This window comes from Malaclemys terrapin, chromosome 3, assembly GCF_027887155.1.
Source record: "Malaclemys terrapin pileata isolate rMalTer1 chromosome 3, rMalTer1.hap1, whole genome shotgun sequence".
Lineage (NCBI taxonomy): Eukaryota > Metazoa > Chordata > Testudines > Emydidae > Malaclemys > Malaclemys terrapin.
Genome location: NC_071507.1, coordinates 6,895,692 through 6,911,224, shown reverse-complemented (window position 1 = coordinate 6,911,224; position 15,533 = coordinate 6,895,692). Strand labels below are relative to the sequence as shown.

Below are 15,533 nucleotides of genomic sequence, written 5' to 3'. Positions count from 1 at the left end.
AACAGCTGAGCTGCTGTAGTGTTTCAGGTGTACACCTAAACTAAGACTGGACAAGTACCCTGAGGAGGGGGACCGGGAGCCAGTAGGGATGGAGAACTTTGGTGGAAGATAGACTGGATGCTGGGGGCGGGGGGCAGGGCAAAGAGACAGGTTCAACAAGGAGCTGGGAAGTGGGGGAACTGGGAGTGGCTGGGCAAGTGGACTGGGAAACTGGGCGGGGGGCTAGGCAAAGAGACTGGGCCTGGGGTGGGGATGAGACAGGACTGGTACAGAAGGGGTCAGGATCGTAGGAAATGGGCAGAAGAGGCTGCCCACAAGGCAACATGCCTCTCTGGAGCCTAGCATGGAACCCAAGGTTCCTGAGGCTGAAGATTTCTCTGCTGTCAGCAAATACCTATGAAAGTGTCTTCCCCTTCCAGCACTGGCCCACACAGAGGGTGACAACCTACTACTGCTCTTGGTTACTCCATTAGTCCAAGAGGCAGAGATCTGTGCGGTGGATCAAGGTTCCAAACCTGCTGCTGACTCTTGTGGGAGTCTGTGTTGCCGCATGATGGAATGTCTGACATTTTTTTTCACTTTGCTTTTTAAAAAAACTAGGAAATTGAATGTGCACACACAAAAATGCATTAAAAGAACATTAAGTTTGCCAAGCCCAGGAGTCAAAAGTGTGTGTGAGGGGAGGGGGTGTCCCTGCTTTCAAGAGCTAATGCCCAAGGCAGATGGGGAAGTAACTTGCCCAATGTCACACCATGGGCAGAGCGCAGGTCTCCGACCTCCTGTGCCCTGTCTACTAACTAGCCCATGTGGCCTCGCCTCCCCTAGTTATCATTTTAAACCAGACTCTTGAGTCCCGCCTAAAACACAAGCTAGAGTGAACAGGAAGAAATCACCGGCAAATACAACTTCATAACTTTCCACTTGAGTGGTTCATAGTTTGTTTTCCCCCTGCCACACGCTTTTTTTTTCTGTTTTTCTCCCCCCTTCCCCCACTTTCTTTCCTTCTCTCCATTCTTTTCTTTCTCTCCTCTCCGGCAATTGTTTTCGTCACTGTATCTTATTGCTAAGAAGCAGCAGGAAGGCTTGAGTAAAGGGAGAGACTAAAAGGTACTCTTCTGCCCTACTAGGGGGTGGTTATCCTTTGAGAGCTGCGTTTAATGCTCTTCTGTGCAAAAGTTATGTCCTCTACAGCCTGGTTAGTGCTTTTCATTATGAAGGATCCCAAAGCACTTTATGGTGTAAAGTCCATCAATGGCTATTAGCCAGGATGGGCAGGGATGGTGTCCCTAGCCTGTTTGCCAGAAGCTGGGAACGGGTGACAGGGGATGGATCACTTGCTGATTACCTGGTCTGTTCATTCCCTTTGGGGCACCTGACATTGGCCAATGTTGGAAGACAGGATACTGGGCTGGATGGACCTTTGGTCTGACCAGTATGGCTGTTCTTAGGCCTTGGCTCCACTTGCGGATTCACAGTGCTGCCGCGGCAGCGCTGTGAAGCGTGAGTGTAGTCGCGCCGCGAGAGATCTCTCACAGCGCTGCAAGTACTCCACCTCTCTGAGGGGAATAGCTTGCAGCGCTGCGAGCGAGCGTGCAGCAATGCAGGCTCTGATTACACTGACGCTTTACAGCGCTGCGCTCGCGGGGAGGGGAGTGTTTTTTCACTCCCCTGAGTGCAGCAAGTGCAGTGCTGTGAATTGCCAGTGTAGCCAAGGCCTTAGGTACTCAGTGGGGCAGGTCCTCAGCAGTGGCAAATGTCATAGCACTATGGAAATGAGTCTATATAATTGACTACAGCTGAGGATCTAGGGTGACCAGACAGCAAGTGTGAAAAATCGGGACGGGGGTGGGGGTAATAGGCGCCTATAGAAGAAAAAGCCCCAAATATTGGGACTGTCCTTATAAAAAAGGGACATCTGGTCACCCTATGAGGATCTGCCCCTGCCTGTATATACAATAGTGGGTGTGGGGAGGACCTGTTCCGGGTTATGGCTTGATCCACCATAGTAAGTGCTGTATGCAGAAATAGGTTTCACAAGATTGAACCATTCATGGTTGCCATCTGATGTGCTGCCACATTGCTGCTGGACTACAAAATAACACCCCCAAAACTGGCAAGGACTCTAGCACCGCTGCATTCTCCAGCAGTTTGCATGGTGTGGACTCTGAGTGTTCTGGGCAAGAATACAAATACAGGCCTGGGAGTTTTCCCATAATGAAGCAGTCTGCCTTGAATTCAGGAAGGTCTTTTTTTTGTTTGACAAGGTGGGTGAGGTAATATCTTTTATTGGACCAACTTTGTCACAACTAAATACCAGGTGAAACAGATTGTTTAGCATAAGTAGTTAACACATTTCAAGGGACCATTCAAGGTGAAGTGGATGTTAACACCCCTCCAATCATAGAGGAAAAGGGGGAGAAGGGAAGTGTGTGGGGTTGTTAATGGGTTACAGATTGTTGTAATACAGTAACAACAAGGAGTCTAGTGGCACCTTAAAGACTAACAGATTTATTTGGGCATAAGCTTTCGTGAGTAAAAACCTCACTTCTTTGTTTTTACTCACGAAAGCTTATGCCCAAATAAATCTGTTAGTCTTTAAGGTGCCACTAGAATCCTTGTTGTTTTTGTAGATACAGACTAACACGGCTACCCCCTGATACTTGTAATACAGTGGCTCCAACCTTTCCAGATTCCTGTTCCCCTTTCAGGAGTCTGATTTATCTTGTGTACCCCCAGATTTCACCTCACCTAAAAACTACTTGCTTACAAAACCAGAAATAAAAATACAAAGGTGTCACAGCACACTACTGAAATTGCTTTCTTTCTAATTTTTACCATATAATTATAAAATAGATCAATTGGAATATTGTACATATATTTCAGTGTATAGTATATAGAGCAGTATAAACAAGTCATTGTATGAAATTTTAGTTTGTACTGACTTGGCTAGCATTTTTTATGTAGCCTGTTGTAAAACTAGGCAAATATCTAGATGAGTTGATGTACCCCCTGGAACCTCCGCATACCCCGAGGGGTGCGTGTACTCCTGGTTGAGAACCTAAGCTGACAGGAGAGAGCTCTCCCATTGGCATAATTAAACCACCCTCAAGGACCAGAGGTAGCTGTGTTGGCAGGAGAGTGTCTTCCCACTGACATAGCGCTGTCAACACCAGCACTTTTGTCTGTGAAATTCCTCAGTGAGGGGTGTGTGGGTGTGGTTTTTTTACACCCCTGTCTGACACAAGTGCTAGTGTAGACATAGCCTTAGTGTAGGTAACAATTTCAGACAAGTTTCAGTACAGATACAGACAGACATCATCTTCCTTTACAACTCCCACCTGTTTATGCTCTCTGTATGTGTGTATATATATCTCCTCATTATATGTTCCATTCTATATGCATCCGAAGAAGTGGGCTGTAGTCCACGAAAGCTTATGCTCTAATAAATTTGTTAGTCTCTAAGGTGCCACAAGTACTCCTGTTCTTCTAATTTCAGACAAAAGAGACTTAAACTGATGATGCCCCTTTCACAGGGCAATGACCCTTGGCTTTCATGTAGACAGTTTGTGTGTTATGTTGTAGTGAATAAGCTATGCTTCCTGTTTAGCATTTGTCTCTCTTGCATGGTGTTTGAAGAGAAGGTTGTCGGGGGGGGGGGGCGGCAATCATGGGTTTTAGGTCTAGGGGGCTGCAGGGAATGAGTCTCCTTGGATATGAATTACCTGGTAGCCTGTCCTAACCTCATCAGAAATGTTAGACTGACACATCAATGCAGGTGATGTATGGAGGGTGGGTGGGCAGACTTTCTAGACCTAAGGCACCAAGTCTAGGGAGTGAGGTTGTGGAATTTAAGGACCGGATCCAACGCCCAGTTCGGGGTCACGAGTCTTTGTGCTCAGCTTCCCCTCAGTTGACTCTTCAAACATTCTTCCAGTTGTGATCGCTTGGGAGGTGTTAGGGTTAGGTGCAGGTATCCTCCTCCCACACACCTCTTCATTGGGGGGGGCACACACCACACCCCAGACCCCATATCTCTCCAACATGGGCCCTAGGAAAAGCCTATTCCCCATTGACGCTTCCTTCAGTCTGGCCTCTCTCAATCCTCTCAGGTCAGTCCCTCTCCATCCCCCTACAGCCCCAGGCCCTCCCTGTCCCCTCACTACATCAACAGTGACAATGTTGGGGTCCTAAGATATCACAGTCCCTATGCCGTTTCCACAGCACCTTTAACAGACAAACTGCCCGAGGGTCCATTTCTCTCTGGCTTCCTGTTTCTCTAAAGCTGCCTTCACCTTTCCCTCCACTTTTACCCTAACGAAGATGCGCTACAGTGGCGCAAATGGGGATCACCTGGGGCTATGTTACACCAGTGCAAGACCTGTGTTGAACCCCTGCAGCACATCTTTGTGCTAGTTGGAGTGATGTAGCTCCACCCCTGCAAATGTCTCCAATGCAGACAGGGCCTAAAGGAATAGAGTAGAAAAGGAAGGCTTGGAAGGAGAAGAGTGAAGTTGTGCAATTCATGGGATCAGGGAGGAGATTCCAGGCAGGGGACAATATGAGAACAGGCCCAGTCACTTGTGAAGGGAGCAGAGGAGGGGTGTAACAAGGGGGGCTGAGATGGAAGCAGCAGGAACAGGGAGTGTAGGGGGAAATTAAAACAAGGAGATGGCAGTAGCAGTTAAATCTTCACATGTGTTTTGCATAAATAGCAGCACAAATAACAAGCCACTCTTATCTGTTACTGTTCCTCACTTGTAAGTGAAGCTATTAAAGGGGAGGTGGCCAAGCATGGTACCCCCTTGAGACAACGCACATCAGAGCACAGGAGGATATTGATGAGATGCACTTGGCTTTGAGGCAATGTTGATGGCAGCCTGATGATTTAAAAACCCTCCCCCACAAGTCCCCTTCCTACAGACAGATGCAGCGCTCCCTGGAGAGACTAGGGTGACAAGATGTCCTGATTTTATAGGGACAGTCCTGATTTTTGGGTCTTTTTCTTATAGAGGCTCCTATTACCTCCCCACCCCATCCTGATTTTTCACACTTGCTGTCTGGTCACTCGAGGAGAGGCCCACATGGAGTCCACTCACTGAGCTCCCACAACATCACTCCACCCAGCAGAAAGCTAGGAAGCTGGTGTGGGAGCAGCAGAAGAGGTGGGCAGGTGCCACCCATAGGGAGAGGCAGCTGGGGGAGTCAGGAGATGACCGGAAAGCCTAAGGGGGAAGGTAGGGATCACTCTCCCCACATCCCCAGGTTCGGAGTGGCTGAGGCTCACAGAGGGGAAGAGGTCAAGGGCAGAGCTGGGGAGGGCGGCTATGGGGTGGGGGCTGACAGATCCTCTGAATGTACCAGGGCAATAAGCCAGCACCTGCCCTGCAGCCCCCTCCCCCTCCATGCATGGGGCAATGACCCAGCATCTCTGGCACAGGGACAGCCCCCTCCCCTCGTACCACTGCAATGGGCCACCACCGGGAGTCCAGCATCCCCTGCCCAGGGCAGGGACCCTACAGCCCCTGGCCAAGGCAAACAGCAACACTCCCCACCCGCTGAGCTCTAGCCCTTCCCCCAATCCCTTTCTCGGCTTTCGATTATTTTGGGCTGGGCCTAGTGGCTGGGGGGGGCGTAGGGATCGATGCGCTCCGCGTTCTATTTATTGGGCGAGTCAGCGCGCGCGCGGCCCGTGCAGAGAGTCCCGCCCCCGGCAGCAGCGGGCCGGCACGCACGCGCATGCACTGGCCGCTCGAGCTGTGCGGCTCGCGCTCCGCAAACGGCCCGGTGGGGGAGGGGATGTCGACGGCCTCCAAGGTGGCGCTGGGCATCTCCGTGCTGCTCTCGGCCGGGACGGTGGCCGCCGTGCACATCCAGCAGAGACGCGTCAAGGAGGTGAGTGAGCGTCAGCTGCCGCCACCCGGCTGAGGGGCCGGGGCCGGGGGGGAGGGGGGGCGCCCCGCCCCACGCAGGCGCTAGCCGCCACCCGTCACGTGCTCCTCCTCAGCCCCGCCCCCGGCCTCAGCCCCTGTCCTTCACTCAGAGCCCCGCCCCACCCGTAGGCTCCGCCCTTACTCAGCCCCACCCCCGTGAGATTCTGGCCCCGCCCCTCACTGAGAGCGACCCCCCTCGCTCATAGCCACGCCCCCTCATATTTGGCCCCGCCCACACATGGTTCTGGCCCTGAGCCTCAAGTAGAGTGACCCCCCTCCTATCCTGCCCATCGCTGAGCTCCGCCCCCTCCTAGTCCAAGCTCCACCCAGCACTCTGCTCTTCTGCCCAGTGCCCTCCAAATGTGTCATCGGGTGCCTGCCCTGCAAGCTCCCCCCCCCCCCCCCCCCAACATCCCACTGGTCTGTTTCCAAACGGTGCCCAGAATGCCGGGGTCACAGGTTTGAATCTCGTGGGGCTCTGGCTAGCAGTCTCGGACTTGCCTCGCTGGTGCGGGCAGGCTCTGTGGCATCCCCTTCCTCTGAGCCGTGCTGAGAGCGTCTGTACGAGCTCGTCTTCCATGGCATCTCCTTCCTCCCAGCTGCGCCGAGAGCGTCTGAACCCATTCATGCTTCACGCCATTCCCCTCCTCTGAGCCGTGCTGAGAGCGTCTGTACGAGCTCGTGTTCCATGGCGTCTCCTTCCTCCCAGCTGCGCCGAGAGCGTCTGAACCCATTCGTGCTTCACGCCATTCCCCTCCTCTGAGCCGTGCTGAGAGATTCTGTATGTGGGACCTCCTCCTGGAATGGCCAAGATGGCCATTGGAGGCTGGAAAGCAGGGTGCTTTTTGATTGTGGGGCCTATTTCTGTTCCCTTGTTTGATCACGGCTCTTTGCAGAGTTCCTCTGGGCAGTGTCCACTGAGTCCTTAGATGCCTTTGAGGTGCAGTGGGTGCTGTCCAGGGTTCTCTGCTTGGGGTCCCATTCTGGTTCCTTGATTTTCAACCTTTGACCTCACTTCTGTTCCTGTTTTTTCATTTGTTGCCCCATTTACTCACCTGTGGCCTGGGCTGAGCAGTTCTTCCCCATGAGGGCCTTTGGTTTTGGGCGGACCTAGATCTGCCTGTCCCATATCTGCAAATAATACCCTTTCTCCCAGTCTTGCCTGTTCCCCCTGCCTCTTCCCTTCTGGTATCCTGCCCATTCCTGTGGCTTCCCCTTAACTGCATCCACCCCTGTCTGTGCCCAGCCCTTCCTCTGTCATGGCCCTCCTCTTCTAGGTCATATCAGCATTAGGCTAGTAAGTTTGGCTCTTTGGCTAGTATATGTCCAGTAAATTTTCCAAGCTCCTATCACATCCTCAAGCTCATCTCCTAGAAGTGCAATATATAGGCACTCGGCTATGAAATTGATATGGGGGTAGACTTCTGTCTTGCTTAAGGGTGCACTTTGGTTGCTGATTTGGGTGAAGTTATGGGAGGTGGGTGAGGAAAGGAGTTGATGGGAGATGCAGCACTGACTGACTTAACGGCTTGTTCCTTTGCATTTCACAGTTTGCACTGGTGGATATGCAGTCTAGCAATCCAATCTCACAGCTGACAAAGATTTTGCGTGAGCTTTAAACTTGAGAAGGTTCTTGCCTTGTACATACGTATCTGATAACTCCTAGTGAACCCTAACCCTGAAGGTAGTGTCCTACAAGGTATGAAGTGTCACTTGAGAAGATGATGAGTCCCTGTATGGAGGAACCCAACTAAAAGTGTTCTAATTCTGAATGAAATACCTTTTTGGTAGGTGGGAGTGGGAGCACCACCTATAGCTAGGATTGTCCATCAGTTCCCATTATAGGATCCCATTTTCAGTTCCTTATAACTTTGCCAAACTGTAATTGTTCAGACTGAAATTTCCAATACTGGTTGTATGTCTTGGTCTGATTTTTTTTTCCAGCTAAAATAATTCAGCCATTTTCAAGGACAACAATGGGAAAAATGCATTGTTTTGCCCATGTTAAAAGAATTCTTTCAAACAGTTTGTTGAGAAGCACAACAAGCACCTCCTTGATTTGGAACAAAGGCTTGGCATTTGACCTTTGTATCATGATGTGCCTTTCTGCTGTTCTATGAAAAACTGGCCAAATTATAAGCCTTTGAAATATTTCATTTCACACATGCTCAGTAGAGACTTGGTGGTGTTTAGTCGCTAACTTCATTGAAGATTCAGTATGCGCTGAGTAGGCTCCATCCTGGGGCAGTAGGTTAGAATCTGAGCAGAACTTTCCCTGCAATTGCTGTTCCCACTGCTTTGTGCTGGTTTGGGGTTGGACACCAGAACTGAGAACATGGAGATTGTCTTGTGCTCTCAGTTCTCCCACTGCTTCGTCACCAGGCAGTGTGGAGGAGGAAACTGCCTGACTTGTATGTAGAAGGTACAAGAGCCTGACTAGGAGCGGGGTTATTGAGGGAATTAGATTGAGACAAGGAACCTGGTGGCTGTGGAAAGAAACTGGGATTGGGATGAGTAGGAGGGGTAGGGTGAAACTAGGACTTGGATGGGGAACCCAGAAAGGAAGATGGACTGGGTAGGGAATGAGATTTGGACTGGGATTAGGAGCCTAAAGGATGGGGGGAGACAGGAATCACACTTGGGGAGAAAAGGTGTTCATTAAGTAAGCACCATCCATTCTGTGCACACGGATGCTGTGAGTAAAAATAGCCTGTGATCATGTAATTAAACGCCGTATCATACTGCATCCACACAAGGGGCTGAATTAAGGCATTTCCTCACTCTTGAGTGCTTAACTATGCAAATATCGTGTTCTTCTAATGTAATTTGTGCATGTATGTGTATGTAAAAGGGGAACTGTGTAGTGGATAAATTCATGTGGGTAGTCCCTCAAGAATGGCTCATATATTTTTTAAGGTTACAAAAAGTATGGGGACTTCACCTGACTCCAAACAGCCCTGTTCCCACCTTTCTCTGTATCATTTCCAATGCCCCCTATCTTTCTATAAGTTTCCATAGCCCCATGCCACAATTCCTCCTTTAGACCAAAAGGCTTCTCTTCCCAGTCCTGTTCCTTAGACTTTGAAGATTCCTGTAGGTTTAGCAGTGTATCTGCTACTACCTTCAACTTCAGCTCCATTCACAGAATAGTGTTGAGTGTCTTTGGTCAGGGACATTCAAGATTGCCACTGTACTTCTGACTGGAAATCCCAGAGGATGACGAATTGCAACAATTGTCCAGCTGCCAAGCAGATATACTGTATTGCCAGATCTATTGGACTGAGTGAAACCCTTTAAAGGTGGAGGGTACAGAGGAGCTTATTGGTCAGCTGGGAAAATCTGTCTTGTGGGGCACAGTCAGCAGTAGCATTTTGTTGGGTGGCCTGTGAAACAATGTTATGTCCACATCCCTTTCCACCCAAATGGTAATCTATTCCTCTGTTCATCATGATCGCACTACTTTAGGCACAGACAGCTGGCCTAGAGATTTTAGGGAGGGTTATTGAGATGATTCTTCGAGATACACCCCAAATTTAACTGAATTTTACATGAAATGATTGTGTTCACTGGGCGATATTTAGCATTCCCCAGAGCCCTGATGCAGAAGTGGGTTCCAGCTGCTTGATCCTTTCAACTCTAGTGATCAGCTTAAATTGGTTCACATTTTCAAGGCTCTGTTCACAAGCAATAGGGCCAAAAACTTATTGTTCTTAAATGAAAGCTGAGATTCTCCATTACATTTCTAGTTACCACAAATCCAGGAACTGATGGCTACAGGCTTTATGGGGACCTAAAGATTACCAGGAGAGCTGAGTCCCTGGTTAGGGCTATGAGGGAAAGCAGAGACATGAAATGAAAAACATGGTGTAGAGTGGGACGGAGGTGTGGATGGATACAGCCTTCAAAGGTTCACATAGATCCGCTAGTTTCTTAGCTATAACTAAGGCCTGGTCTGTACTTAAAAGTTAGGTCGGCATAGCTATGGTACTCAAGGGTCTGAAGAATGCGTCCGTCAACCTAGCTACTGTTGTTTGGGAGGTGGTGTCCTGCAGCAACAGAAAAACACCTTCTGTCGCTGTAGAAAGCATCTACATTATGATGCTACAGCGCCACTTATGACACTGTAACTGTGCCGTTGTAGTGCCCAGAGTGTAGACAGGGCTCAAACCTTGCACATCTGTGTACTCTTCCCCCAGTTCTCCTGCACTGTATAAGCAAAAATGGCCTCTCTAATCCAGGGCCTGGTAATCCGCAAGTACTAATGCTTTGTCTATGCTCAAAAGTGCACCAGTTTATCTAAATTGTTTTTCAAATTAATTTGTTAAACCAAGGCAGACCCCGAATGTGGACACTCTTAAATCAGTTCATGTCTGGTTTATGTTGATTTAATTTAAGAAATTTTTGGCCTTAATGAACTAATTTGAGATAAGCCAAGTGAATTTAAACTTGCACAGGGTTAGCTAAATTGATGTAAAAAATAAACAGGTGCAACTTCTGCGTATTGACCAGACCCAAGTCGGTTTGTATGTATTCTGATTGTGCTAAAGATGGATGATAGCTCTGTGTCATTTGGGACAAAATATAAAGGTTTTTTGCAAAACCCATCTATAGCTGTGTAGCACTAAAGTGAATGAAAATACAGCCTGGTAGGTTACAGGACCGCTGTATTTTATTGGATAAAGAGACATGCTTGATGCCTGCATTGATCAAAATCTCTTCCTCTTTTCTGTATTTTCATTAAATAATACAGTACTACCTACTAGTCTGTCAGGATAGTAGTAATTTTATAACCTGAATTATATTGACTGAAACTGATGGGAAAGAACCTCTCCCATCAAATTCATTTCCAGAGAGAGTGATATTTTTGGGTGAAATACGTTTTGTCTTTGAGTCCATATTTTTTGAAAATGAGATTAAAATATTTCTTGCACAAAACATTTTTTCTTGATGATTTTGATGGAACAAATTATTTCCCTTGAAATGTGTACTTGGATACTGGGTGAGAAATAAAGCCTCTTTCTGTTAGAACTGGTCACAATATTCACAGATAGTTTATTTGATAATTTTGGGGGCAATTTTTCCCCCCAGCATTCAGCCAGTCAGCTGTAGTGCCTGAGAATATATTTGTGTCCTGATGATCATAGAATCATAGAACTCGAGGTCCCTTCCAGAGGTCATCTAGTCCAGTCCCCTGCACTCAAGGCAGGACTAAGTTATCTAGACCATCCCTGACAGGTGTTTGGCCAACCTGCTCTTAAAAATCCCCAATGATGGAGATTCCACCACCTCCCTAGGCAGTTTATTCCAGTGACTAACCACTCTGACAGTTAGGAAGTTTTTCGTAATGTCCAACCGCCCTTGCTCCAATTTAAGCCCATTGCTTATTGTCCTATTCTCAGAGGTTAAGAAAAACAATTTTTCTATCTCCTCCTTGTAGCAACCTTTTATGTAGTTGAAAACTGTTATCATGTCCCCTCTCAGTCTTCTCTTCTCCAGACTAAACAAACCCATTTTTTTCAATCTTCCCTCATAGGTCATGTTTTCCAGACCTTTAATCATTTTTGTTGCTCTTCTCTGGACTTTCTCCAATTTGTCCACATCTTTCCTGGCGCCCAGAACTGGACAGAATACTCCAGTTTAGGCCTAATCAGCGCAGAGTACAGCAAAAGAATTACTTCTCATGTCTTGCTTACAATACTCCTGCTAATACATCCCAGAATGATGTTTGCTTTTTTTGCAACAGCATTACACTGTTGACTCATATTTATCTTGTGATCCACTATGACCCCCAGTTCCCTTTCCATGGTACTCCTTCCTAGGCAGTCATTTCCCATTTTGTATGTGTGCAACTGATTGTTCTTTCCTAAGTGGAGTACTTTGCATTTGTCCTTATTGAATTTCATCCTGTTTACTTCGGACCATTTCTCCAGTTGGTCCAGATCATTTTTAATTCTAATCCTATCTTCCAAAGCACTTGAAACCCTTCCCAGGTTGGTATCGTCCGCAAACTTTATAAGTGTCAGAGGGGTAGCCATGTTAGTTTGGATCTGTAAAAAGCAACAACAAGTCCTGTGGCACCTTCGAGACTAACAGATGTATTGGAGCATAAGCTTTCGTGGGTGAATGCGTCTGATGAAGTGGGTATTCACCCACGAAAGCTTATGCTCCAATACGTCTGTTAGTCTATAAGGTGCCACTGAACTTTATAAGTGTACTCTCTATGCCATTATCTAAATCATTGATGAAGATATTGAACAGAACTGGATCCAGAACCGATCCCTGCGGGACCCCAGCATGACTGTGAACCATTGATAACTTTCTGGGTTGACTGTGAATGGCTATCCAACTACAGAAGCAGTTTCTCCTCCCTTGGTGTTCACACCTCAACTGCTAGCAGAGCACCTCACCCTCCCTGATTGAACTAACCTCGTTATCTCCATACTGATTTATACCTGCCTCTGGAAATTTCCATTACTTGCATCTGAAGAAGTGAGGTTCTTACCCACGAAAGCTTATGCTCCCAATACTTCTGTTAGTCTTAAAGGTGCCACAGGACCCTCTGTTGCTTTTTTCTGGGAACGATTTTCCAACCAGTTATTCACCCACCTTATAGTAGCTCCATCTAGGTTGTATTTCCCTAGTTTGTTTATGAGAAGGTCATGCAAGACCGTATCAAAAGCGTTACTAAAGTCAAGATATACCACATCTACAGCTTCCCTCCTATCCACATGGCTTGTTACCCTGTCAAAGAAAGCTATCAGGTTGGTTTGACATGATTTGTTTACAAATCCATGCTGACTGTTATTTATCACCATATTATCTTCTAGGTGTTTATAAATTGGTTGCTTAATTATTTGCTCCATTATCTTTCTGGGTACAGAAGTTAAGCTGACTGGCCTGTAATTCCCCGGGTTGTCCTTATTTCCCTTTTTATAGATGAGCACTATATTTGCCCTTTTTCAGTCTTCTGGAATCTCTCCCGTCTTCCATGACTCCTCAAAGATAATCACTAATGGCTCAGATATCTCCTCAGTCAGATCCTTGAGTATTCTAGGATGCATTTCATCAGGCCCTGGTGATTTGAAGACATCTAACTTGTCTAAGTAATTTTTGACTTGTTCCTTCCCTATTTTAAATTCTGATCCTATCTCATTTTCACTGGCATTCACTATTTTAGATATCCCATTGCCATCAACCTTCTTGGTGAAAACCGAAACAAAGAAGTCATTAAGCACCTCTGCCATTTCCACATTTTCTGTTATTGTCTTTCCCCCTTCATTGAGTAACAGGCCTACTCTGTCCTTGGTCTTCCTCTTGCTTCTAACGTATTTGTAGAATGTTTTCTTGTTTCCTTTTATGTCCCTAGCTAGTTTGATCTCGTTTTGTGCCTTGGCTTTTCTAATTTTGTCCCTACATACTTGTGTTATTTGTTTATATTCATTGTTTGTGGTTTGACCAAATTTCAATTTTTTATAGGACTCTTTTTTGACTTTTAGATCATTGAAGATCTCCTGGTTAAGCCAGGGTGGTCTCCTGCCATACTTCCTATCTTTCTTACGCAGTGGGATAGTTTGCTCTTGTACCCTTAATAATGTCTCTTTTTAAAACTGGCAACTGTCTTCAATTGTTTTTCCCCTTATACTTGCTTTCCAGGGGATTTTACCTACCAACTCCCTGAGTTTGCTAAAGTCGCCTTCTTTAAATCCATTGTCTTTATTGTGCTGTTCTCCCTCCTACCATTCCTTAGAATCCTGAACTCTACCATTTCATGATCCTTTCACCCAAGTTGCCTTCCACTTTCAAATTCTCAACCAGTTCTTCCCTATTTGTCAAAATCAAATCTAGAACCACCTCTCCCCTAGTAGCTTTCTCCACCTTCTGAAATAAAAAAAAATGTCTCCAATACATTCCAAGAACTTGTTGGATAATCTGTGCCCTGCTGTGTTATTTTCCCAGCAGATGTCTGGGTAGTTGAAGTCCCCCATCACTACCAAGTCCTGTGCTTTGGATGATTTTGTTAGTTGTTTAAAAAAACCCTCATCCATGATGCAAAGACTTATGCCCAAGTTTAATTTTACATATATCAGTTAGTAAATTAGGCAGGCATATAAGCCTTTCAAGGATCAAGACCATAGGTAGTAACAAAATATGGCCCTGATCCTGAAGTTGGATCCATGTGGACAGAACCCTGTGCTTGTTCCAGTATTGGCTTCCATGTAACCATTGAATATGTTTTCCTAATCAGATATCATATTTTATTATCTTTTGTTAAATGTGCCACCATCAGCTTGAAATCTGCTAGGAGTTATGAACAGTTGCAGGTACTACTCCTGCCACATAGTTCCTTTGCCAATTTTTGTGGTTTTGTAGATGTATTTTCTTGTTTTCAATATGCCTTTCTTTCCCCTATTGTTGTGCAAAATACTCACATAAACAAAAAAGGAAACTGGCAAAGGCCCAGCACTTGAATCCGCTTGCAGGGATCCAGTTTCAGCATCAAGGCCTGACTGATTATACAGGGAAAACAGTTAAATTGACTGCATACGAAGTACTGTGAGCTCTGTGTGGGTAGATCCCTATGTGTGCATTGGAATCCCCACCGAAGTCTGGGGGCTCTGCATGGGTGCAGAGGTCTGTCCATGGGATTAGGACCAAAATGCTGTCAAGTGCACAAAATAAACAAAGTGGAAAAACTGTTTCTCTTTCAGTTATAGTAATCCTATTACATTTTCATTTAAAAAAAATGTAGCCTCCATGTTGTGTATACCAATGTCTATTTAACTTTAATGAACATTTTGAAGAAAGAACATATTTGTAGAATCACATATTACTTTTTCAAGCACCCACAATAAACGTGCTGTGGGACCTCCAGTGGATCTCCAGCAAAACCAGGGAAGACTTTACATACTAGATATTTTTAAGTTTTAAAAAAAACAAGCTGAAAGAAACCTTTTCAGGCCAGCTTTTATACATCATAAAGAAGGAGAAAAGTTCTTAACATTCTTTTCAGGTCACCTTAAAATTCTTCTTAAGCAGAGGAACACAAATTGAGAAATTTGGGGCAGATTAGTTGAGTTCTGGTAAGGATGGGGGAGAAGTCAATCTTCTGTGGAGAGATTGTTGTCTCTCCATAATGTTGTAGAGCTTATCAATTATACAATATTTACCGTTGTCCAACACTTTATCATTATATTAAGATCATACAGCTAAGCCAACAAATACAGTATTCCTGGCATGCTACCAGTAGTTTATCAACATCCAGACATCAGATCTCTGCTCTTGTAATTTTAGACTCCAAAAGTAGCTCAGGTCGCTAACAGAGAATTAAAGGTTTGTAACAGTTATACACTCGGCAATGCTGTGACAGAGGTTGGAATGCAAACGGGCATTCGTCCCATGCAACCGAGGACACACTATAACGAACCATGTCTCTTGTATTTTCAGAGGCTGCACGAAGGAGTAATCCGAGACCTTGAGAGACAAAGCCGTAAACTGGAAAACATTCGTCTTTTACAAGAACAGATTACTCTGACCAAGCAACTCGAAGCAGAAAGAGACAAGATGTTAATGGAAAAGAGGTCCCAACGATCCTAGACCTAGAAC

At 46.1% G+C, this 15,533-nt stretch overlaps 1 protein-coding gene across 1 annotated transcript; it reads left to right on the top strand.

The window, feature by feature from the left end:
• Positions 1–5,713: 5,713 nt before the first annotated feature.
• Positions 5,714–15,524, top strand: LOC128834064 (protein PET117 homolog, mitochondrial). The gene is made up of 2 exons (XM_054022516.1): positions 5,714–5,892; positions 15,375–15,524. Exons 1-2 carry the CDS (start codon positions 5,737–5,739, stop codon positions 15,522–15,524), a joined length of 306 nt encoding a protein of 101 aa, XP_053878491.1. The 5' UTR covers positions 5,714–5,736.
• Positions 15,525–15,533: the final 9 nt, after the last annotated feature.